The 23,810-nt window shown below is 44.5% G+C and overlaps 1 protein-coding gene across 2 annotated transcripts in view; it reads right to left on the reverse strand.

The window, feature by feature from the left end:
• Positions 1-23,810, reverse strand: part of LOC142584753 (uncharacterized) — a 37,526-nt gene that overhangs the window by 2,917 nt on the left and 10,799 nt on the right. Inside the window, exons 3-4 of one of the 2 annotated variants that reach the window (XM_075694987.1) lie at positions 14,665-14,818; positions 6,102-11,658 (exon numbers count right to left, since the gene is read on the reverse strand). In XM_075694987.1, coding sequence (XP_075551102.1) covers positions 11,578-11,658; positions 14,665-14,818 — 235 coding nt within the window. In that variant the 3' untranslated portion in view covers positions 6,102-11,577. Of the gene's footprint in view, positions 1-6,101; positions 11,659-14,664; positions 14,819-23,810 lie in introns of those variants that run through there. The other variant, XM_075694986.1, reaches the window with a different exon arrangement.

Here is a 23,810-nt window from a genome sequence, read left to right on the forward strand (position 1 = left end):
AGGAACAGTGCTAAGTACACGGACGAAGGCGAGGGCACATAGTAATCAACACATTGCACTGTCCTTTGTCCGTGTCTCTAGCACTGCTACCATCTGAATATGAATAACCAACTAGCCAATGCTTTCATGTTAGCTATGGATTTGTTACAAGTGTCCACCAGTATTGCTTTCTTCTTGCAGTAGTAACCTTGGTGGGATCTCCCTTAGCTAAACGTGCTGAATTTTACCAGCGGTGGTGGCTTAGTGGCCGTGACATTCTGCTTTAGTGAGGTTGTTAGTTTGATATCCAGCCATGGTGACTGTTTTGATGACGAGGAATGCAAAAATGCTCCTGTTCTGCATATTAGATGCAACCCAGGTGGTCGAAGTTATTCCGCAGCCCTCCACTGCAATGTCTTTTATAGTCCCTGCAGTGCTTTGGGACCCTATCGATCAAATTACCTCAATATCCAATGATCCCACATAGACATGCAAAATCATACGGGTCTTTCATTACGGTTCAATTATACATGTGATCCTCCTAGGGCATCCAATGCAAAACATATCAATCAAACAAAAGAAGGCATTGCGGGCACATATGTCTTGCTTCTGTTCTCAAGCAGCCATATGCTATCAATTGCGCCGAATTACCAAACTCTTTGCGGATAGAAGACACATAAATGCTAGGTCAAGTTGAGGCAAGTGGACAAACATAGGGGCCATTAAGGTTGCAACTCTACCTGTTGGTATGGATCTCTGGCTACCGGCTGTGTGAGACAGACGACATGTGTCAGCTGTTCCTTGTCTTTCCATTTGTTTTGCTCTGCCATTAACCATCAATTCATATAAACTAATCTGATCACAGTGTTTGCTATGTAAAAACACTGCAGTTTGCACGTGACTGAAGAATTTTTCTTCTTTTTTTTTCATATTCTTGCTGTTAAGGAGTTGGCAAGTGGCCTAGTGCCAATGGAAGCTGGGCACATTGTTGCGTTTGAGGAGAAAGAAAGCAGTGCACAGAACTGGAGCTACTGTAACAGCTGAAACAAGTACTGATGCAAAATGTGTCTCATTTGATCTTTTCATTTGACATCATACCTGTAGAGACAATGTTTTCTCTTCTTTCATTGTTTCATGTTTCTTGCACCACTTACAATCAGGTAAACACAGTATGAAACCTCAATCCCTCAAAAGAACAATTAATTAATTATGTCTTTTGACATGACCAGTTCAAAGCGCATGCCAGTAAAGCATGGCTTCAGGCTTGAAGCTGGCCTACTCATTACACAAGGAACATTTTAGATAGTGGTCACATGATCTCAGAAAAATGATGTAAGAGACTGGTTTAATTATTTGTAGCATGTCTAAGAAATGGAGGCCTCATTCTGTGACTAGAGTCAGCCACTATATATTAACAAAAATTTAGACAAAATTTCATGTTGATGCTCTTTTAAGGGCAAGTTAAGGAGATTGTTAATTCAGGCATTCAGGAATTCAGGCATCTACATATAATCTACGTATTAGAAATATTGACTGAACATTCTGGTTTGCTGTCATGGTAATTTAGACAAAATTACACAGCCATGTTGAATCTGATTTATACGCTTTGAACTTATGTTCAGAACTTGCATGGCTGCATTGTGAACATGCCACATCTCAATTTCTGCTCAGTGAATTGACAGTTCGATACTTATTAACACTTGCTCTATACATTGCGCAAAGAACAACATGAACCCTCGTAGATGTTGCCAGTATGCGTGCAAATTCTGGCGATTACATCTCAGGCGCTATCACTTCATCTAGAACAGCATCTCACAGCAGTTTTGACTTCAGCTTGCTGCTGTTGGGTGTTTTCTAGTTACCCTAGGCAAAAATGTAAAAAAAGAAAATTACTAATTGTGTTCAAGGGGATGAGTTACAAAAAATAAAATGCAGCTGAAATGTGAAATTCTGCAAAGAATATTGTGTAGCTGCCTTTTAATTGGGGCCACTTTTTGCTACCAGATTCTTTATTGGGTGAAGGCATAAGGGTATGGTTGCCACATGTGCGTCTGGCCAGGTTGACATTTTTACAGGCGCTGGCTTTCTGTCTGTTGTGTGTGGTATTAATCTGCCAAACTATTTTGTTTTTGCTCGTGTTTTTATTTTACCTTTACCGGAGCTGCGAATGTGTTGTACATGTAATAGGCCTCTGCTAAGAGTGAAGCTGTGGAGGCTATTTAGTCTTGTCTAGTGTCAACATTTAATATACACACACACACACACACTGTTTCATGAAGCATAGCACTAGCAAGCAGTTGAAAAGATGAGCTTTCAATTAAAATTTGTAAGTGGTACTGTCACCACTTTTCGGAAGGCATCGCTGACACTCGCTGAGCAAGCTGTTGGTGATACCATCTATACACTTTTGCCGAAGTGAGCTACAGGCAGTGTCATTACAATCAGTTACTGTGCAAGTCTTTGATGGTTTCATTGCTTATATGCCTAGTTTTTGTGTCGTCTGCAGTGGTGTTGGTAGCATCAAAATGATTGGCAGTCCTTGACAGTTGCGGGTGTTGAAATGTGTCAATAGCACCAGTAAAGAGATAGTGGTAGTTTTTTTTTTTCTTTCTCTTTTTGTCATTTGTCTTAGAAAAGGGCTTTCACCAAAGTATGTGGTTTGGGTGGGTGCAACATAATACAGGCACGCACTGTGCAAACACGCCACTTTATAAAGGAAGTTTCGAGCTTGCCACATGCATACTGGCCCGATCACAAGCCTGCTGTCGGGCATGCGTTGAATGACCGTTGGGTTTGACAAACACAATGTAGAATGGGAGCAGAATGCTAAGGCAATATGTAACGAGGTGGAGTTAGGTGTTTGCATGTGATAAGACTTTTTCAAACTCCTGTGGCCACTGACCGATGAGTGTTATCTGCAAACATATTACAACAATTGTTCCGTGCTGGTCTTTTTCAACACCTCGCATAGGAGTTACTCATTCTCAGCACATGGAGAACAAAAACAAAATTTAAAAATGCACGCTGCTTTGACAGTGCCAGCCCAGCCAGAACTGCTGTTGAGAGACATGTCACGGTAGTGCTTTCGGCGTCCTGTCTTCGCTGTGACCAAGTTTTTTTTTAAAGGCTGGGTGAACTCAGTGTTGCAGTATTAAAGAGGGATACAACAGCCACGTCGTCGCCTCGGTTCCTTTGTCCGCCCAAAAGCCACCTGAAAGAACATCGCAGGCAAAATGCCTCACACAAATGTACCATGCTCTGTTTGAGATCTCATTTAAGTTGGACCTTGATATAACGAATTATCAGTTATAAAAAGGAAATTTATAATTATTCTAACTGATATCAGCGAGCAACGAAAATATGATTTTGATTAATATTGTATTGATACAACAAAGGTATGTTCAAGTTGGGTGTCTTTGTTGTAACCTGGCTTGACGATAAACAGTGCTGGCTAAATGCACTCTTTCTGCCACTCCCACTTTGTCTGGCTAATCATGCTTAGCCAAAGCCATCCTCTACAGAAATGATGTGCATGCAAAAGAAAAAATGATTAGAAAAGAATGTATAGGGTAGCCACACATTAGCTGAAGGCCACTGCGTGGCCATTTGCCTTGATCGCATGTGCGTTTTGTGACAACGGCAACTTATAACTTTTCGTTTGCGTTCTTGTTGCTGTGGTATTTTATACGGGGTAGCACTCTTTTTTTTCTTGTTAAAATAGCTCATAGCCACAGATGCATTTCGACTTCTGAGGGTATTGTGGCTGCAGGAAATCTAAGAACAAAGAAAGAGACAGCTGGAATGCCAAGTCATTTTTAGCAGATTTTGAGGGGGGATATCTCAAAAGGGGGGCTAGTCAGGATTTCTACAAAGCAGACATGATTTCACTACTTGGCTTCAATTTCTAACATGTGCTGTAAGATCGGTAATAGCAAAAGTTTAAATAATTTAGTAAGCATTTCAGATAATTAACAAAATTATTGTTGAAATTTGCTGCTGTCTCCCTAGCCATGTAGCCTATCCACAAAAAATGGCAGGGCCTTGATATTTTTTTTATTGAACTTGAATGTACACCAGGTTAAAAGACAGTGCTCCTCTTATAATAATCTTTTTATCTGGTAGCAAAGCCATTTGATAACAAAATGTTCTTGCAATGTGTAATTGTAAGCAACAAAGAAGTCAATGTCTCATATCTATGAAAATGAGATCTGGGGGGCCGTTATTTTAACTGTCTCTTATAGTCTACTCTGTCGAACTGACAGATGCCCTCACAACAGATTTTACCTATCTGCCTGGTGTGTACCTACTGATGTTCTTCATCCAAAGGCTAACAATACATGGTACTTAAAGGAGTGCTGAAACACTTTTCAAACTAAACATAGAATGACATCACTATTGAATAACATTGCCTCCCAAATCTCCTGCCAATAAAATTTTGCGATAGCTTCAAGCACAAGTGAAGCTAGACGTAGTTATCAGACCCGATGAGCGGCTTTTTCACTTCATTTTCACTAGCATGCTGGAAGCTACACAAGATAGACGGCAAGGGGGCAAGAGGGTGCAATGCCCAAAGGTTGCACACCTCGGCGGTGAGACAGCTCGTGGCGGCCGTGGCCTCACTTTTCATCTTGGAAGCCACACATAGCAGACTGTTGTGTGTAGACCGGAAGTCCAAAGATGAAATGGCTTTTCTGTTGTTTTAAGATCGTAGACATAAGTATTTTTCATTTAACTCAAAAGAGCATTCATTGTAGTTAAATCTCGATATAACAAAATTCTCTATATAACGATGTAGTTAACATTTTATAACCTTTTGTCTATAGAACATCATGTAATCAGAACCTCAATATAAAGAAGTGTGTTTGTATGCGATTTCAATATAACGAAATTTGGCTTCCGCAGCAAATAAATGCGGCAACATTAAATGAAAACTTCCACGGACACAGATGGTTTAATTATTTAATTACAAGCAGTTACTTGCAAACGTACCTCTCAAATAGCGTGCTGCACGACAGGAGCTACCGACAAAGTAGGCTGCATTTATAAAGTCCAAGTGTGATAAGACCCTATGCGCCCAATGCATTTTGTGCTTTAAACGCAAGTGAAAGTGTGCGAGGGTGAAACAAGGAAGATGGTGGCTTTTCATGTGCTGCCTTCGCATGCAAAAGCAAAGGGAAAGAGGTAGAGGGGAGCGAGCTCGCGGTAACGCGATCATGCACGCGTGAGGGGCGTGGCAGGGGTAATGGGTGGGCGTTTCGGTCGTGGCTGTGCATGGCTATAAGGGCGGCTGAGTGCATACGCAGCCATGCGCCCTGCTTCAGAGGTAATCCGTTGTGTGTGCAAACAGTGGGCATGGCATTATGTAAGCTGTCTTCCCACGCATTTAGTGTTGAAGGTTGCATAATCGTAAAAAGGTTGAATTTCGGTGGCCCGTTGGAGGGAGAGGCAGAGAGAGCATTCGCTGCTGGTGCTTTTACTGTTAGCGTCGTCCCAGTGCAGGTGACGCTATCAGCCTTGGGGGCGGAGTGCATGCAAAGGCATAGCTGGCTTCGCTTAATTTGTGCCGCCTATGTGAAGATATGGTCGATGCGATATGAAACTGTATCATTCGTTACCGACTCTCAAATTCATCAAAATGAATTGTTTTCTCATTCAAGTTTGCTTTCTTCAATTGCATGATAACTCAGAAAATTTTGCGGCCCCTTTGCTTGTAAGAAAAAACGATCGGCAACTGTACTTATTTGCATAAAAGGTCGAATTTCAATACAATGAAGCGAATTGCCGATTTTACCTACTTCGTTATGTTGAGGTTTAACTGTATTACTAAGAATGTTCTCGCTGTCCAGAAATCAGCCAGTAGCTGCTGTGGGTCCAGCAGCTCGCAATTACCCTGCATGACGACATTGCAAAGGAGAGAGCAAGTGATTTTTCACTGCTTTTAACACAAGATTGTTACTTACCGGCTTCGTGTAGTGCAGTAATATTTGGCTCACATATTTGCTGGAGCCTTGTTAACGGATCTCAACATTTTCTTACTCTGTTCAAAAGGTGTTTGAGGGTATACTTGGAATTTAAAAGTGCAAAGATGGAACACCAGTAAAAGAAGGACATCAACACCGTGCTTACTCACAACAAGGTTTATTCGTCAGAACCACCGCACAATATATACTTGCACAGTATATGTATAACAAAATAAGGAAATTCCAATGAAAAGAAAGATAAACGGAAGAGTCTATCAGACACCGTCACTGCAAGCCATACAGATTGCATGCACAAACATGCAAAGTCAAGAAACGAGGAGCATGAATGTTTGTGAGATAGTGAACTAAACATTGTCATAACGAAGTCACATCAGACACCAAAATATCTTCCGTTATATTCTATATTCATTGCATGCTGATGTTGAAATGAAATATTTTATATTTACTTCATTACATATCCAGTAATTAAATATAACAACTTCCTTGCCAATATATCAGCATTTTTTTTTACCTTGTCACATCCAATAATTTGGCTGAAGTGCCCTATATATGGCCTCCAAGCTGCTTCCCATTGTAAAGGGACCCTAAAACGTTTTTGACGATTTTGTACAGATGTACTGAGTTGTTGTAGGTCCTTCTGATCATTAAGTGATGCATCTAAGTGCTCCGCGTAAAGTGTGTAATTTATTATAAGGTTTCAAAAATGTACATTGCTGCCAATCACAGCACACCGCTCGGCTCAATTTTGACGTCAAATGGTTGAACCATTTGACATAAATTGCACTAATGACATTAATAGGGCGAGCTATCAGACTGGCTGCCCAGGGCACATCATCAATACTTTTTCAAATTTTACGGTGAAAAAATATTGTTCGTAATAGTTGGAATGTTAGTTAATTTGTTTCTATAGAAAGTAGCAGAAAGACAATGCACAATTTCTCACTACCCTTAAGCACTTCCGGCACAAAGCAAGCGTCGTCTGCTTGTGTTACAATGTGCTCCGTGTTGACGAGAGCTCCGCGGTCAGCGTTGATCTTGATCTTTTCGCAAGCACCATGGTTCGCCCTTGTTATGTTGTGGGTGTAAAGGTAACAAGTTGCTGCAAATGTAGCAAATAGCAATATGTCAAGCTGCGACATCGCGACCCTCTGCAAGGTAGCAGACGAGTGGAGTGGCTGCAGCGCATTGGACTGTGGCTATCCGATCAGTGCCAGGATGTGCGTATTTGTGGCCGTCACTTTACGCTGGAGGATTATTACCACAATATCGTTTCACGAGTCCGGTATTCGGGTAAACGTAAGTGCATGGGGACTGGGCCTGGCCACTTGACCGTGCCGCTTCACGAGATGAGCAGAGGCGCAAACGTGAATGGTCTGCACGGTGCAGCTACCTGGTGGCAAAAGCTCAACCAAACACAGTAGCTGTAACGAAGTCTATTCTACTTTCATGCTGTAGGTGTAAATTTTTCTCAGGAGCGCATTTGTGAACGCATTGGTTTTGTAAATGTTTAAAATGTTTTACGCTTGGTAAGCTCTGCGCCACCAAGTGGCTGAACCATGCAGACCGATCAGGCCGCTCACGTTCATCTACGCTAAAGCTCTTTCATCATCATGAGTTTACGCCTCCACCTATCCATCGAAACGCCCATCTCGTCTCTGGTTATCGGAATACCGGACACACTCTGTGCTGCCACACAATGCTCGCAACCCTTCGCTGCTTGCTGTAACAATTGCTCTCACTTGGGGTCGACTGCCAAGCTGCTGCCGGAGAGGGTGGAGAGGCTTTGCGCACTTACTCCTAGACAACCGGAAGTAGACGACATGGCATGCCATCATGATGCAGAGCCAGTGAAGGCGGAGCTTAGCCCCGATCACTCGGCGAACGAGTTGAAGAGAGAACGCATGGCTATGGAGGAGGGTAACTTGTAATCATCCGTAGCTCTCTTAATATGAGACACTTCACACAAATTGTGGTGCGAATGATTAACTGTAGCTGTAACCTATGCATCTACAAAATTTGTCTGAACCGTCTCAGCGGCTCTTTAAGCATATTTTGTAGGATAGTCAACCATCAGCTGCTCAGAGGCAGCAGGCCCTCCATGGACTCTCTCTCTTCGAGGTGTAGACAACAAGGTCTATAAAGAATTGTGCACATAGCAAGCCATTCTACTCAAGCCTCTTTGGTTTCATAAGGAATAAGCTTTATGAATTTATTTAATGCGTAGGCCAAGAGACCATGTGTAAATCTATTTTCTAGTTCTTTAAATTTGTTATTGCTTTTCATTTTGTTTTGGTAGATGTTTCATCTCTCATATACAGTAATTTGTTACACCCATGTTTGTTAAATCAAGGTTCGACTACCTGTAAAGCAGTTCGGTGTGTTTCTTTTCCCCATTAACCTTGCTTCTGCGTATTGCTTCCAGGGTCTAAGTGAAAATCGGCAAACACAAATTTTATTTCACCCCTAATGGTGACACGAGGCAATGGGCAACACAACAAGAATATGTCAGCCAAAGCACAATACATAAATGTCACGGTAACATTTTCACTGAATAAATTCAAGAAATACTTAGTGAATTAGGCTGCTCATGTTCTTCTGCACACTTAGTTTGACAGAATATGCAACAGCAGCCGACGCTATGGCAACAAGGTTGGTGGCGTGTTCAGCGGCAAAATCCGGAAGTGTTGCGATGTACAGGTTCGTCGAAATTCTTGGTTATTACGCAGCTCCTTTAACACTGTTGCCTTCGTTGACTTTTGCCTCTACCTCATCCTTGAGGGCCTTGACAATGCCATCGTGCCATCAGTTCTGAGCAGACCATCACCTATGACAAAAATAGGGCAGGCAGAAAAGGGAGGAGGCGTGGCATAGCTAATTCAGTGCCCCAACCCTTCCGCAAAGTGCCGTTTCCTAGAGATCCTTTGTATGAAGGCTGCGTAGCACCACGGCTCTGTGGCCGCTATGTACGTTCATTGTTAGCCCTCAGGGTCGCCTATATTCCTTCGTCGTACAGGCAAATTCATTGTAGGGGGCCTTCACTGTAGAGACGTTCACAATACATGTGAAAGATGGGAATTTGGCTAGGACATACGAAAGCCACACTAAACTCGGGAAGGTAGGCAAAGAAAGGTTCGCTTTAGAATTATGCAGAAACTATCAAACCTGATCAACTGAGCGAACAGCTTTCTAACCCCTGCTGGATTACCTATGCAACTCTGTGGATTACCAAAATTTTTTTGTAACTTTTGTTAGCTTTTCGAAGTTATTTTTGTAACTACTTGTGGCATGAAGAACACCTTCTTTTTCCTCTTTCCAGGCAGCTCGGAAGGACTGTTGAGTTCTTGCACAAAATAAATCTATACTGCTTTTCTATAACTATTATTCAGTTATACAAATGAATGCAAGGTGGTTCAAGCCAGTTTGAATATCTTTTTCTCTGAAGTTGAACTAGAAATTAACCGTTTTCACTAGAGCGATGTGATAACTAGCACGAAAAATGTTTCGGTTTGACAGACTGCATGGCACAAGTGTAACAGTGTTGCATGCAGCACTGAAAGTTTGCATCTAGTATGTTTGTGGACATGATGCCTTAAAGCTGCCTTGGTTAAAGCACTTCTTAACATGAACTGTCTTTCTACCTGCCCTGATCAAAACATCAAATTTTTCCAGGCATTTTGAATCGTGGGTCTGAAAGAAAGCTTGATGACAATACAACAGAAGAGATATTTGCAAGGATTAAATATTTCGACATTTTTGATGCAAATTTTTCTGCGTCAGAACTATTGGCATCAATTTTTTAAATGTACCTTACTTTTGCCCTGTTTTGTTAAGTACACTAAACAGCACAAAGAAAGCATACCTCACTGAAATGTTCAAGGTTTAGAACGATCTTACGAATGGTTTCATGGAAAATGCCGCTATAAGTACTGCAGACCTGACTGTTGGAGAGACTTTTCTATCATAGGAAATGCAGGGGAAGCAGCTGGCAGAAGTGTCACCAAAGAGGAATGCAATGATGCAGGTGGCGAAAGATTTAGCAAGTGCAGCTCAAGGAGGATCAGTGCATGAGAAAATCATTTTGCAGTACAATTCCTTCAGGAGATGAGTGGACAAACTTGACTTCATTTCACTCTACGGGGGATGGAACAAGGGAACAAAGTGCGAGGGTAATTTTTCACTTTGAATATTAAGCACCGTGCATCTACAGCTGGTGAGAATACCTCAGAGGTGCAAACACCAGAGAAGCCCCCACTGCCCCGACCCCCAAAGAACACTCTGGAGAAACAGATACTGCACATAGCTTGGTCATCTGCAGCAAAACAGCAGCACGAAAACGTGGCCAGTCAAGCAATGAAAGCCAGTGCCACTACTAAAGGCAAGCACGCAGTCGCTAATGACAGAGGCCGACAGGTACAACAGCTACGATCACTAGCCGGAGCACGATGGCACACCAGATTGCCAGAAGTTCTTGATTTGCTGCCGAATGTTTTTCATTTTCCCATGCTTTTCAGCTCAAGATGTCTATATCTTGCATATGGTACAGGGTAACGCGTTTGTGTTGCTTATCAAATGAAGAAAGAGTGAAAAATAACTTGTGCCACATAGCCGGCAAAGAACACCTAAGAAGGTTTTGTTAGGTGCGAGCAATGTTTATTTTTTTCTGGCTTCAGGTGCACTGTCTACGGATTCGGACATCACGAAAAACAGTTAAAAATTAATTCTGTCTTTTGAAAACCATTCCTTTGAAATATGGAGAGGCCGAAATGCTGATTGGCACATTTTCTCCCCTCAGAAGCTTTAATTTGCTGCCTGAAGGGGTTAAGGTACCCTCAACTGTTATCACTGTAGAACTCTGAACTTGCTGCATAAGTGCTACAATATACAGCAGCATTTGTCTGAATTGAGAACGAGCAGCTGGGTGTGCAAAATTTTTTATTGTCAGCCCACTTCAACCACGGTCTGCAATACATTGTGCAAATAAGAGAGCTAAGTAAGCTTGGCTCTCCTGGCTCAGTTACCGACTTGTTTGCACGCAAATTTTTCACGGAGGTGGCATTTTATGGTACATATTGTAGTGCCTGCATTGTCTAGAATAAATTGCAACTACACCTTGTCTGCAGCAACGTAGTCATAAGAAAGCAGTTTGTCACTGAAAAGAGTACTGGCGCCATCTGCCATTGTTATGGCAAAACACAGTATGCCATGTTTCGTCGTAACTTTGACAGATGGTACCACTGTTCCATTGCAGAGAAAATCTGCTCTTTTCACCTGGCGTCACTGCAGAAAATGTGCAGTTGAGACTTAATCTTAATGAAATATGAAACTACCATAGGCAAACATATTGAATTAAGCACACTGTAAAGGGCCACTTCAGCTCAAAATTTCAGTGGTTTAGCTGGGAAAGCCCGTCCCTCATATTTGCTTAACATTCGACAAATGTGCATTCAGTGAAATGGTGCCCCCCTGTGTTGCACATAACAAAATGCACGTGATGACGAAGATGACAAAGATGATAGCGAGTGTAAATGTGTTGAGCCTCGACACCATTTTCGCCACCTTTGCAGACATGCGTCAAGTTTGAGTTTGGTGGCAGCGTGGTCGAACCCTTCTGCACCAGTTATGGCCATGTGATTGGAGTCCGGTGCTTTTTCCTCGGAGGTCCGTCGCCCTCGCCGTGGCACCTATTTGTGACACTCGTCTGCAAGGGCAAAATTCAGTTGACGAAAACAAAGTGACAAACCAAACAAGCCAGCTGTCACTAAAGGTGTGTTCTTCCCCACTCAGTGCAGACAGCTACTTCCCCATCTTCGCTAGACAGTCCCCACATAGATGCCACATTCAGCTGGTCATTTGAGAGTGTTACCAGAGTGCTCTGATGGCTGTGTTAGTAGCATTGGTAGCAGTACTTAGTGGCCCTATTCCAGCTTTGTTACCACTATAGGAGCGTGCATCATCCCAATAATGCCTAGTTACCTTGTTAAAAGACCTTCAAAGCTTTGCAAGAGGGCTTGGAAGTGGCCAGTAAAATGTGCCTGAAGTCTCAAATTTCAAAAATTACCTTAAATTCTGGGTTTTTACGTGCAAAAACCATTATCTGATTATGAGGCCCGCTGTAGTGAGGGATGACTTCGGACTAAGTTGGACCAACTGGGATTTTTTAACGTGCCCCCAATGCATGATAGACTGGTGCTCTTGCATTTCGCCCCCATTGAAATGCGGCCACCGTGGCCGGGATTTGATCCCACAATAAAATCTTCCAATCCAGACCCCCTTAGAGCCTCAAGCTTGACCTGTACTCATGCCAGCTTGTATTGACGTTGCCAAGGATGGACACTCAAGTGCTGTGCAGATAAGTGGCCACAATCTTTGCACTGTAACATGAACTTATCCACATAAATGTTTTTTTTTCTTTTTCCTCCACAACTGTGTTGGAGTGTTGTCCAACACTTTGCTGCATAATTTTGTTGTAGCACAAGAGGACGAAGACATAGACAAGATCCACAGGACGAGTGCTCATTCTCAACTGAAGACCTTATTGAAAAAGATTGTACATAGTAAGCGATTGCAACACACTTACATGGAAACCAAAAAAACACCCGGTCAGACACAATTTTTAAGGTTAACAAAGCATAATAGTTGAAAGCAAATATCAAACATCAAGCACTGCCATAAAATCAAAACCACAAATGCAGAAGACACTTATAGTATTAACAGATTATGTAGACCGAGCATACATACTTAGCAAGTACGCATATTCCATGTCCGACAACGAATGTGTCTCTCTTCTACGTTTTCGTCCTTTGGCGCTACAACAAAATTATGTTGCCGTACCCAGTCGTCCAACTATCGATCCTATTAAAATGTGTTGCTCTGAAGTGTTTCTGAAGAACATGTCCTCATACACAAAATAAAGCACCCAAAGTGAAATTGCCTATTGCGTAGTTATTAGCCCTAGTAGCTGGCACACACTCCACATTTAAGTTTGTTGAACAGAAATCTATTGCTTCTGTTTTTTTTTTACTTGTACAGCATGTCCTGCTTAGGCAAAATGTAGCATGCAAAACTAAACAAGGAACTATAACTGACTTCAGATGGACAAAGTTTGCATAATGCACTACAGGTAAAAAGAAATAAAAAATTGCAGTTCCGCCCAAAAGGCAAAGCCCCGATTGCGATAGCAAATTAGCAGATAGCTGTACAAAGTAAGGATAGTACTTTTATCGCCCATATAAACTTGTCAACATTCGCTTACTAATTAAATTAATGATAGAATGTGTAAGCATGACTCAATCATCATCATCATCATCATCATCATCATCATCATCATCATCATCATCAGCCTGGTTACGCCCACTGCAGGGCAAAGGCCTCTCCCATATTTCTCCAACAACACCGGTCACGTACTAATTGTGGCCATGCCGTCCCTGCAAACTTCTTAATCTCATCCGCCCACCTAACTTTCTGCCGCCCCCTGCTACGCTTCCCTTCCCTTGGGATCCAGTCCGTAACCCTTAATGACCATCGGTTATCTTCCCTCCTCATTACATGTCCTGCCCATGCCCATTTCTTTTTCTTGATTTCAACTAAGATGTCATTAACTCGCGTTTGTTCCCTCATCCAATCTGCTCTTTTCTTATCCCTTAACGTTACACCTATCATTCTTCTTTCCATAGCTCGTTGTGTCGTCCTCAATTTGAGTAGAACCCTTTTCGTAAGCCTCCAGGTTTCTGCCCCGTAGGTGAGTACTGGTAAGACACAGCTATTATATACTTTTCTCTTGAGGGATAACGGCAACCTGCTGTTCATGATTTGGGAATGCCTGCCAAACGCACTCCAGCCCATTCTTATTCTTCTGATTATTTCCGTCTCATGATCCGGATCCGCCGTCACTACCTGCCCTAAGTAGATGTATGACTCAATGAGGACGTAGAAAGAAACAGACACACAGAGACAGTGCTGTGTTTGTGTGCTTCTTTCTACGTTCTCGTTGAGTCACGCTTAAGCATTATATTATGGATTCAAACCAGCCAGCCTGTCAACGTGTTTTAACTAAATTAACCAGCAGATTGTCCAGTGCACACAGGTAAAGATGAACACATCTCACTCGATGACAGCAGAAACTGTCTGTAAAATGCCGGTTAGGAATCGCGGCAGCAGCTGCAAGCCAATTGACCTCCATGCATCTGTCGCTTCAACGCAAATGAAATGTTCAAAGCACAGCACATACAAAGCTACCAGCACTACACGCACTCTGCAAACATAGCAGATCGCTTTGAAGATGAGGCCCGTGCGAGCGCGCACTTTGACGACATCGCAGATCGCTTTCAAGACACACGAGCGCCGGCAACACGTCCCTACGGTGTCCGTTAAAGGCGTCTACTACGGCGTCCGCGATTCGCGCAGCCAAAGCCGCAGTAGACGCCGCAGTTGTCTCCACTCTGTACAGAGCGGTGGGTGAGGAGGACATCAAGGCACCCTAGCAGCTGCCCAAGAAGAATGCCCCTCCTCCCTCACCTGACCCCCCTGCCTCGCGCGCCATAGAAGGAGCATCTGGGCAGTGTTCGTCGCTCATGCACGCGAGATTGAACCGCAGTCACCAGCTCACCCTCACGCGCTTTCACTCATACGAAACATCGCGGCGAGGGCCACGGCAGAAATGCACCTGGGGCATCCATTTAATTTCCATCGCAATAAAAAGACCCACCTTGCTCGGTTTGGACTTGGCTTCTTCATCCCAGGAGCCCCACTCGCCGCCCCCACTCGCTGCGGCATCCGATTTCCTGTCTCTCTTTGCAAGAGGATTGCTTGGCCGCCGCCGTGCCTTGTCGTCGTCATGTGCTTGGCCATGGCTGCCTTTGCTGTGTACATGCAGTGCAGCGCAATGAATGACCCGTTAGATGCTCAGACTTGGACTGCGTTCGATGAGCTTTTCTGTGCAAGCAAAGTGGTCTAGTGTGCGTTCAACTGGCACTGGAGCCTCCACATGCTTTGTTCAGTTCCTGTTCAGAGCTGTACAGTAATGGGAAGCGTTGCACAATATTGTATAGTGATGAATAATGACACTTGCACAGGTGGTGTTTAAAATCGAAGAGATTTGGCTGCTAGTAAAGAGTCAGTACAAGGTCAGTCTGAAATTGGACAACTTTAGTATAACGTGTAGAAGTAAATGGAGGAAATAAGCATTCGCATCAGCGTTGCGTGCTCCACAATGCACATGCGTTGTGCATAAACAGTGCTGGACCTCCTACGTATGTACGCTATACATGGGATTTAATGTTGAATGGTAACGCACGCAAGCGGAGCCTTATGTATGGCAACATGGCGGCACCAGTCGAAGTCAGAGCTGCCCTCTTGGGATCCATAGAGTCGCCGGCCTGCACTGTTTGGCTCATTCATTCCCTGCTAATGCTCACGTTTAGATTTGTGTGATGATGTTTTGACAACGTCGTATAGGTTACAAATGGGCGTCAGCTTCAACGTATGTTCTTGATTAGCGGCGCATTAGGCTTCATGAGAGAGGTTGCTCATCTTTGCTGTAGTTGCGCCGAGATGGCGCCAATGCCTATACTAGTTCTTCGTGTCCAGATGGTGCCATATATGTTTGCATTAGTATTACCGTTTTGCTTCATTCAGCTATTCTAAAACAGTAGTTTATGCCGCCCAGTGCAGCCTTTCTTAGCATTAACATTGCGTCGCACGCTAAAGCAAGCGTTTTGCGCTATGATAAAGCTCTCTGTTGACTACATGCTCTTGTGTGAGTGAAAACCACAAACGACGGGAAGGACTGTGCGTAATAATCTGTACGTATGCTGTTGAAACACTGATGGGTAAAGGCAACCCATGGTGGGAAAAATAAAGTTGAACTTGATATTATTTGAACACGATTATCAAAATAACCTGAACTCATGAGCATCTACAGTTTTTTTAAGACATCATTAAAACAGGCTAGAAATTAGATTGGAAAATTAGACAATGCGAGTGAAGCTTCTGTGTTTTAATGCCACTGTCATTTAAAAATTATGTTGCAGAGTTGAGTAAAGCGGAAATTTCGAGTAGTTTTATTTTTCCAGGCTCCTAAATCTGTCAAATAATTAAAGTTCAGTCATTATTTCTGATGGTGCATGATGATGTTAGTAGAAAAATTCCAAGGGAAAAGTTTAACAATTTGTAAAAAAACTGTCAACCAAATTGATTTTGATCTATTTGATCAAAGATCTATTTCCAAGGCACAGTAAGAAAAGAGGTAAAAAATATTCATGATTTTTTAGGTGCATTATTTATTTCTTTGAGTCTATGTTGGCTCATTGATTTCACACATACAGTCGAACCCACTTATAACAATATTCAGGTGCCACGAAAATTCCATTGTTATAACCGATAATTGTTATAACCGGGTTGCACGAAAAAATCTAAATAGCGGGATGGCAGAGCTGTTGTGAGAAAACTATAATGGCGGGGAGGCCAGTGCCCCTCCCCACCACCCCCTCCCCTGCCCTACCGCGTCATCGCTGCCGTCGCTGTCTCATGCAAGCACGGTCACGACGATCGCCTCATCGGTTAGAAGCACTTAGTTTCCAAATCTACAGCCATGCGCTTTCTTTTCACCAGCAACGTCGTGCATTGCCCATGATCAGCAGGTGGATCAGCCATCTTTTGTTTCAGCGGCGAGAAACTGCATGGCCAGGAACGATTTCCACTCAAACAACGAAGACCAGTGCGAGCGATTAAGCTGTTTGCAGAACTGCACTGAATGAGGAGCCAGCGAGCAGTTGGTGCGGTCCATTCGTGTTTCGGAGGGTGGGGCGGCGTAGAGCTGTGGGCGCAGCTTATCTGTGCTCGGAGGGGTGGAAGAGCGATGGGATGGAGGCACGCAGAGATGGCTAGAAAATGAGCGCATGGCGGCTGTTGGAGCAGCGGCCCATCGTGCAGCAGCTCGAATTTCTCGTTTTCTTTTCAAGGATTTCGCATTTCACTACCTTTCGGCTTGGACACCCAGCAGCCAAACTTCATCATTATAACCGATAATGCAGCATCAGGGCATTGTAGTAAGTGGGTTATTTCACCATAGAAACATACAAAAGTTGACGGTGCAGCAGCTTCTCATTGTTAAAACTGATATATTGTTAAAACCGGTATCCTACCGGTAACTGGTAGGTGCAACGCCAGGCGGCGCGCTTTATTTGTTCGAAATATAGAAGGACAGACTCAGTTTCGGCAATGTTAAAGTCTTGCGGTCTTGAATTATTGGAAGATCGGTGCAAGAAGCAGAGAGTAAAAATGTTATTTCAAATAATTCACAGCGAACTAAAAATTAATAAAGATTTGTATTTAAAACCTCCAGGCAGACTGAGCTCCCGCTTAAACCATAGTGAAGCTATTCAACCGTACTGGTCCCGAACCAATGCCTTTCGTTGTTTGTTCTTCCCAGAGTCAATAGAGCTGTGGAACAAGCTGCCTGCAGAAATTGTTCGCAGTTCTGATACTGCATTGTTTACAAATGCAATCAAGGTGCTTTACTAAAGCTGTACCATGTGGATATTGTAAAGTGTTTTTCTTTTCTTTTTTTTTTTCTCTTTTTCCTTTTTTTCTGTTTGTGCGCGTGCGGCAGCTGGTTGAACATTTGAATACATGTCTTACAGTCTGTATATCATATCTTGTATTGTATCCGTAGGACACTGTAGTGCATGTGCATATTTCTTTTGTATCTGGCTGTCTTGTATGAACGTATATGTAACATCCCTCCCTGTTATGACCCTCAACTGAGGGTTGACAGTATTTCTAAATAAAATAAAATAAAATAAAGTGGGTTTGACTGTATAGCCGTCTTGTGATGGAATCCATTATTCATTTTGTTCTTTCTTTTATTTTGTATAGTTTTGATCAAATTGATTGATTTATATAGTTACAGTAACGAAATAGTTAATTCACGCTGCCATGTTCCTGTCTCTTAATGTTATGCCTGTCATTACCCATTCCATCACTCACTGCTTGATCCCTAATATCTATCCACCACGGCATGCTGCTGAGCTTGACGCTGCGAGTTCAATCCCACCCGTGGAGGCCACATTCTGATGGAGGCAGAATGCAAAAATGCTCATGTATTTAGATATGGGTGCACATTAAAAAACTCCGGCTGGTCAAAATTAATTTGGAGTCTCCCATTATTGTGTGCCTCATAAGCATATTCAGGGAAAACACGGGGAAAGCAGCAAATGGAAATTCAAGATGATGAGCAAAACGAGAACAAGGTAAAAGCGGGAGCCAATGTGTCGACAAGTGGACTTGTCCGTTTCTTTTTTTGCCTTAAAAAAAAAATATGTGTCCACTTGTCGAAACGATAGCTCCTACTTTTACCTTATTCTTATTTTGCTCATCGTCATAATAATATAGCAGCTTCAACACATAAAACCATGGAATTTAATTTTTTCCCCTTAATAACTTGTTTAGTATGTTTGTTATAACAAGTTTCAACCTCACAGGTTATACTCGGAAGAATGCATTGGTTATATACTTTTAAAATATGTCAGGAGGCTGCTGTAACCACCAAGATGGAATGAATTGCTCTACTTCTCATGAAACACTAAAAAACATTTAATACACTTTTTTGAAGACAGAGCAACATTTTTTAATTGCTGCATGGCTATGCGTTATTTGCAAGAAACTAAATGAAGATTTATTTTAAAAATGTTCAGGTTCGTTGCCTTAGCTAAAATGACACCACAAAGCCACTCCTCTCGGGGTTAGTGAGAGGCGCTTGCTTGAAAAGCAAAGTTTAGCAACTGTTCAAAAAAATACTGCAGTCGACATAAGTCTAAGTTTCCTTCAGTTCGAAGTTCTATTATAGGTAAAAATTAGCAAAAGAAATGTCTGGCGGTGTACAATATTTTAGTTTTGGATAGGTCATCAAACTAGTAAAATCAACAAGTAGCAAAAAACTCTTTTCTTAACTTTTAGTGACTCGCAATTTTCATTCTCGAAATCCATGCCAAGCCTCACAAAACAAAGGTTGATTCCTTTCTGCACAAACATTCACCCACCTCATATAAAGTTTTCACTGAATACAAAAAAGTTGTGTCCTTATCTGAACACACCCTATAGATTTTAATAAGCCTTTTCATAAAATGCCTTGAGTGAGTTCATATAGCTGATCAATTTTAATGGTAAAATTGGTAAATGGTAAATTCCTAGAAACTTGTGTGGGTTCTTTGTATGTTCAAACTATAGCCTTACAGATGCCCAATTGTCTCTTTCATATGCTCTCTTTCTTTTATAGTGAACAGGAGTCATGAGGCAAAGAAAGGACATATTTGCCCATCTGCAAAAATTCTGGAAAATTTTCATGCAATCTAAAAAAAAGAAGAGTGTGCGATGGTGCGGGGAATCAAACCAGCATTTATGTGACTTCAAACCTACCACTGTAACTAGCAGCACGTGTCTTCCTTCTATTCTGATCAACCATTATAACTAGGATATGTAGGTGGGGTCCCTCATTTTTGGATTTTATTGCATGGGTTCTCAACATCATGCTGCGCTCTTCGAGCAGTGGAAGCACCATTGATATTTACACAGACTGGCAAGATGCATATCATGCTTGTAAGTCCTGCTTCTTGGCTGCAGCTGACAATGCAACTGCAGCCAAGAAGGTGGTCGCCCACTGAGTACCATCAGCTCACAGTGGTATCCATGGAAACGAGAAGTCGCATGAGGTGGTGTGAGCTCTAGCTTCCAACTGCTCCTCTTTACTGTTGCCTGCCTATTCTGCATCACCAACAGCCAACTCTATGCTCAATTTCCAGGACCCTGATTGTGTCCAGCACTCCCTAAAAGGGCCGCTCACCAGGCCACATAGCGAATGCTGATTATATGGGGTGCCACTGGAGGACGTCGTTTGAAATGCACATTCAGTTTGCGCTCAGTTTCACCTCACGCGATTGGCCTAGGCTGTGCCAAGTCGTAATCCACACCCAGCGACTAACGACTCAGCGCGGCCTAGGCCAATCTGCGCGAGGCAAAAATGAACGCAAACTGAACATGCGTTTCGGACAATGATCTCAGATCGTGCTCATGCTGGGAGTTGTTACATGCCCTTTAGGGGTTGCCCTACAGCAAGAATTTTTCAAACTTCGAATTGGTTCATTATTAGCGGAGATAGAAATATGTGAAGTGTCACGAATTCACGATTTCAGGAGGCAAGTGCAGCGCCCACAGACGCCACTACTTGTAGATGTTAAAAGTCGACGCCCCCAGTTGACATGGCAGAAAATGAGAAAAATAAAGTTGGGCAGCACGTTCTCGCGGTACAAGCCCTGCATGCACTAGTTCGTTCTAAGAGCCTACTATGCTGGTCCTCTGGTCCTGGCACTTCGCTGCAACCTCTCAGTTTGCAACACAGGTGACCCTGTAGAACACGCCTTTCACCGAGCGTCACGCTGCCATGGCTATCTGGCTCGAGCCCCAGTTCGATCCACCACTGCCACCCTTCGAGTCAAGCTACGTTGGTGCATGGCTTGCGCAGTTCGAGGCAGCTCTGAAGCTGAGCAGCGTCTGGGTCTAGGAGTTCCAGTACCAGGTACTCCTCTATGTCCTACTGCTTGATCTCCAGCTCTGCCTCAGCGTCCATCACTTAGCCCATGCCCCTGCGACGAGCTCCACGGCGCTCCAGAGGCTGACCGCATGGTGTGCAACTCAACTCTGCCAGCAACAGCCAACACCAGGCATGGCTCTTCCTGCACCTGTGGGCCATCATCAGCAGGCCGGTGTCCTCCCCTCGACCTGCCACGATGACGTTTCATCGGCCGACAGATGCACTACGTGAGATCTCCGGTGTCATCACCTTTATCGGCACCTATGATGGCACGTGCCAGCAGTGACATCGCCATCCTGACGCTGACTCCTACGCCGCACGCCATTGGGGCTGTCACAAACGCTATCGCTCCTGCCGCTGGACCCCGATCAACCCTCTATCTGATCCGTTCACGTCGGCCACTGAGCCAGCCTCGGCGTGCTGGCTCTGCACCGGGCCGACTCCACTGCCTGTGACCGTGCCAACAGACTCCACCTCACGTGATTACTCCCCACGCTACATCATGGCACCTACTCTAAGAACAGTTTACATCCTTTGGCGTGCCCCTTCTGCCACACAACAAAAATCGTCATCTGCCTTGATGCGTTTCCTTTCTTTATCGCCGTGAGCGCGGAACTTTCCAGTAACAAACGGCACTCGCGTTATCAGAAGGGGCACTCCAAAGGGTGTAAACTGTTCTATGCTGATAACGCGCGTGCCGTTTGTTACTGGAAAGTTCCGGGCTCGCAGCGTTAAAGAAAGGAAACGCATAAAGGCAGATGATGATTATTGTTGTGTGGCAGAAGGGGCACGCCAAAGGGTGTAAACTGTTCTTAGAGTGTACGAATGAGCGAAAGTAACTCAGCTGCAGCAGCGATCTTCATTCCTTCCCTCGGCACTGGGAATTTGCTCGTTTCTCTCCCACGTCCAGGCTGTGCAAGACATCCCAGCACCCTATGCAGTACCCCAGACTGCAGTACGCTATGCCAGCTGCGTGAGCTCCTGGGCCTAGTGAATTTCTCCCGACGCTTTATTCCGCACTGCGCTGAGCTTCTGTACTCATTGACTGACCTTCTTCGCTCGACCAAGGGTTCCTCATCCACGATTTCCTGCTCTATCAAAGCTCACGCTGCTTTCAGGGCTGCTAAACAAGCCATCGCCAATTCGGTGCTTCTCATCCACCTGAGAACTAACGTGCCGACCCGCTTCATGGTGGATGCTTCCAGCGTGGCCATCGGCTTTGTTCTCCAGCAGCAAATTGAGTCTGAATGGCACCCACTGAGCTTACGGAAGCTCCAATGTGCCAAGACTCGCTACTGCGTTTTTGGCTGCACGCTGCTCACTGTCTACTCCACCATCCAGCACTTCCGGCTCTTCTTGGAGGGTCAGCTATTTTATGTTCTAACAGATCATAAGCCTCAGATATGTCTTCCGTACAAACTCTACCAAATTCCAAGTGAACTTGGTCAACTGGCCTATATAGTGGAGTTCACTACGGATATCCGGCACATCAAAGGCACCGAAAATGAGGCAGCTGATACACTCTTCCACATCGCTTCACTCGGCACTTCTACATCAACTGTGGAGTGCAAACGTCTAGCTTGGGTGCAGATGGAAGACCATGATCTGCAAGCGCTGCGTGACCATCCCTGTTCCCTCTGTCCACAACTCATTCCTCACCAGTTTGTGCCTGGCTCACTCTGGTGTGAAATGTCAGCGGCTCCACCTTGCCACTTCATTCTGGCTGCCTTCCGTCGTGCGGTGTTCGAATCCCTTCATGACATCTGCCATTTCAGCATCCAAGCCACGCAGCGTGTGGCCTGGATGGACGTGGCCATCACTTTGACCACTTCCATCTTGATTTGGATTGACCATTTCCTCTCTTTCATGACTGCAAGTACATTCTAACAATGACCGACCGCTTCACACGCTGGCCCGAATCCACGCCCATTCCGGACATCACTGCGGAAATGGTCACCAAAGCCTTTGTTTCAGCATGGGTTTCCCGCTTCAGCTGCCTCAGCATCGTGACCGCTGATCATGGCCGGCAATTTGACTGTACCCTCTTCACTTCCCTCAACCGCCTGCTTGGCACTAAAGACTGCCATACCTTTGCATATCATCCTTGTGCCAACAGCATGGTTGAACGGCTCCACCGCCAGCTGAAGGCTGCCTTCACTGTACACATGGATTGGGAGCACTGAGTCGACCACCTTCCTATGGTGCTTCTCGGCCTACACGCTGTCCTTTGTTGCAACCTTGGCTGTTTTCCGGCCGAACTCGTCTAAGGTGTACCCCTGCGGGTCCCTGGAGACTAGTTCATTCCTTCGGACCCCTCGCCCCAGCCGCTGCAGTACCTTCACTACCTACAGGACTGCACTCAGCAACTGCGCCCTGTCGCGCCTCGATCTTTGGACCACAGCATCTTTGTGCACCCAGACTCTGTGTCTTCAACCCATGTTTTTCTCAGATGAGACGCCGTAAAGGCACCTCTTACACCCTCTTACGATGAGCCGTACCATGTCCTCCACAAGACGCCGAAGCGCACCACCATCCTACTGAATGATGGTGAAGAGGTCGTCTCATTAGACCACCTCAAACCGGCCTACCTCGAAACGCCTCTCACAAAGCTCCCCTGAGATGTCGCCAAGTATCCATAGATCTGCATGTAACGAAGACAGCACAGTCTTTACTTCGTTGCTTAGTACATTTCGCTGTTCCAACTGGGCGAGGGGCCTTTTAGCACCCACCAACGCCGCTGTGCGCGAATGCTAGAGGTCAGCACTCTCAGTTGCCATGGCAAAAGATGAGAAAAATTAAGTTGTGAGCAGCGCGTGCTCACGGTGCAAGTACAGCACACGCTGGTCCATTCTAAGAGCCTGCTAAGCTGGTCCTCTGGTCCTGTCGCTCTGCTGCAACCTCTCGGTTCATGACACAAGCTTCCCTGCCAAGACTGACACTCTCGCCACTTGCCTCGTCTAGCCTCCGCAAGCGAAATTCCTTCCCTACGTCCTCCCATAGACGAAGCAACCTAAAGTTTGCCCGCGCGGCACCAGCGCCGAATGCTCCTCTAGCGGACCGATGGAAGTTCCGAGGGTCGTCGCTGCGCTACCACGCGCCCGTGTTCTGTACGGCGGGAGCGCTCGTGCGCGTGGTTTTTGCGATGCCGAGTGCGACCTCATCAGCCAGGAAAGGTGGCACGCAATACTGATGTGTTGTTGATTGCCACAGCAGCCTCGAAAACACGAAAGGTCGTACGCCGCCCGTGAAGTTCTACAGATTTCCTG

The sequence above is a fragment of the Dermacentor variabilis genome, chromosome 6 (genome assembly GCF_050947875.1).
Source record: "Dermacentor variabilis isolate Ectoservices chromosome 6, ASM5094787v1, whole genome shotgun sequence".
Classification (NCBI taxonomy): Eukaryota; Metazoa; Arthropoda; class Arachnida; order Ixodida; family Ixodidae; genus Dermacentor; species Dermacentor variabilis.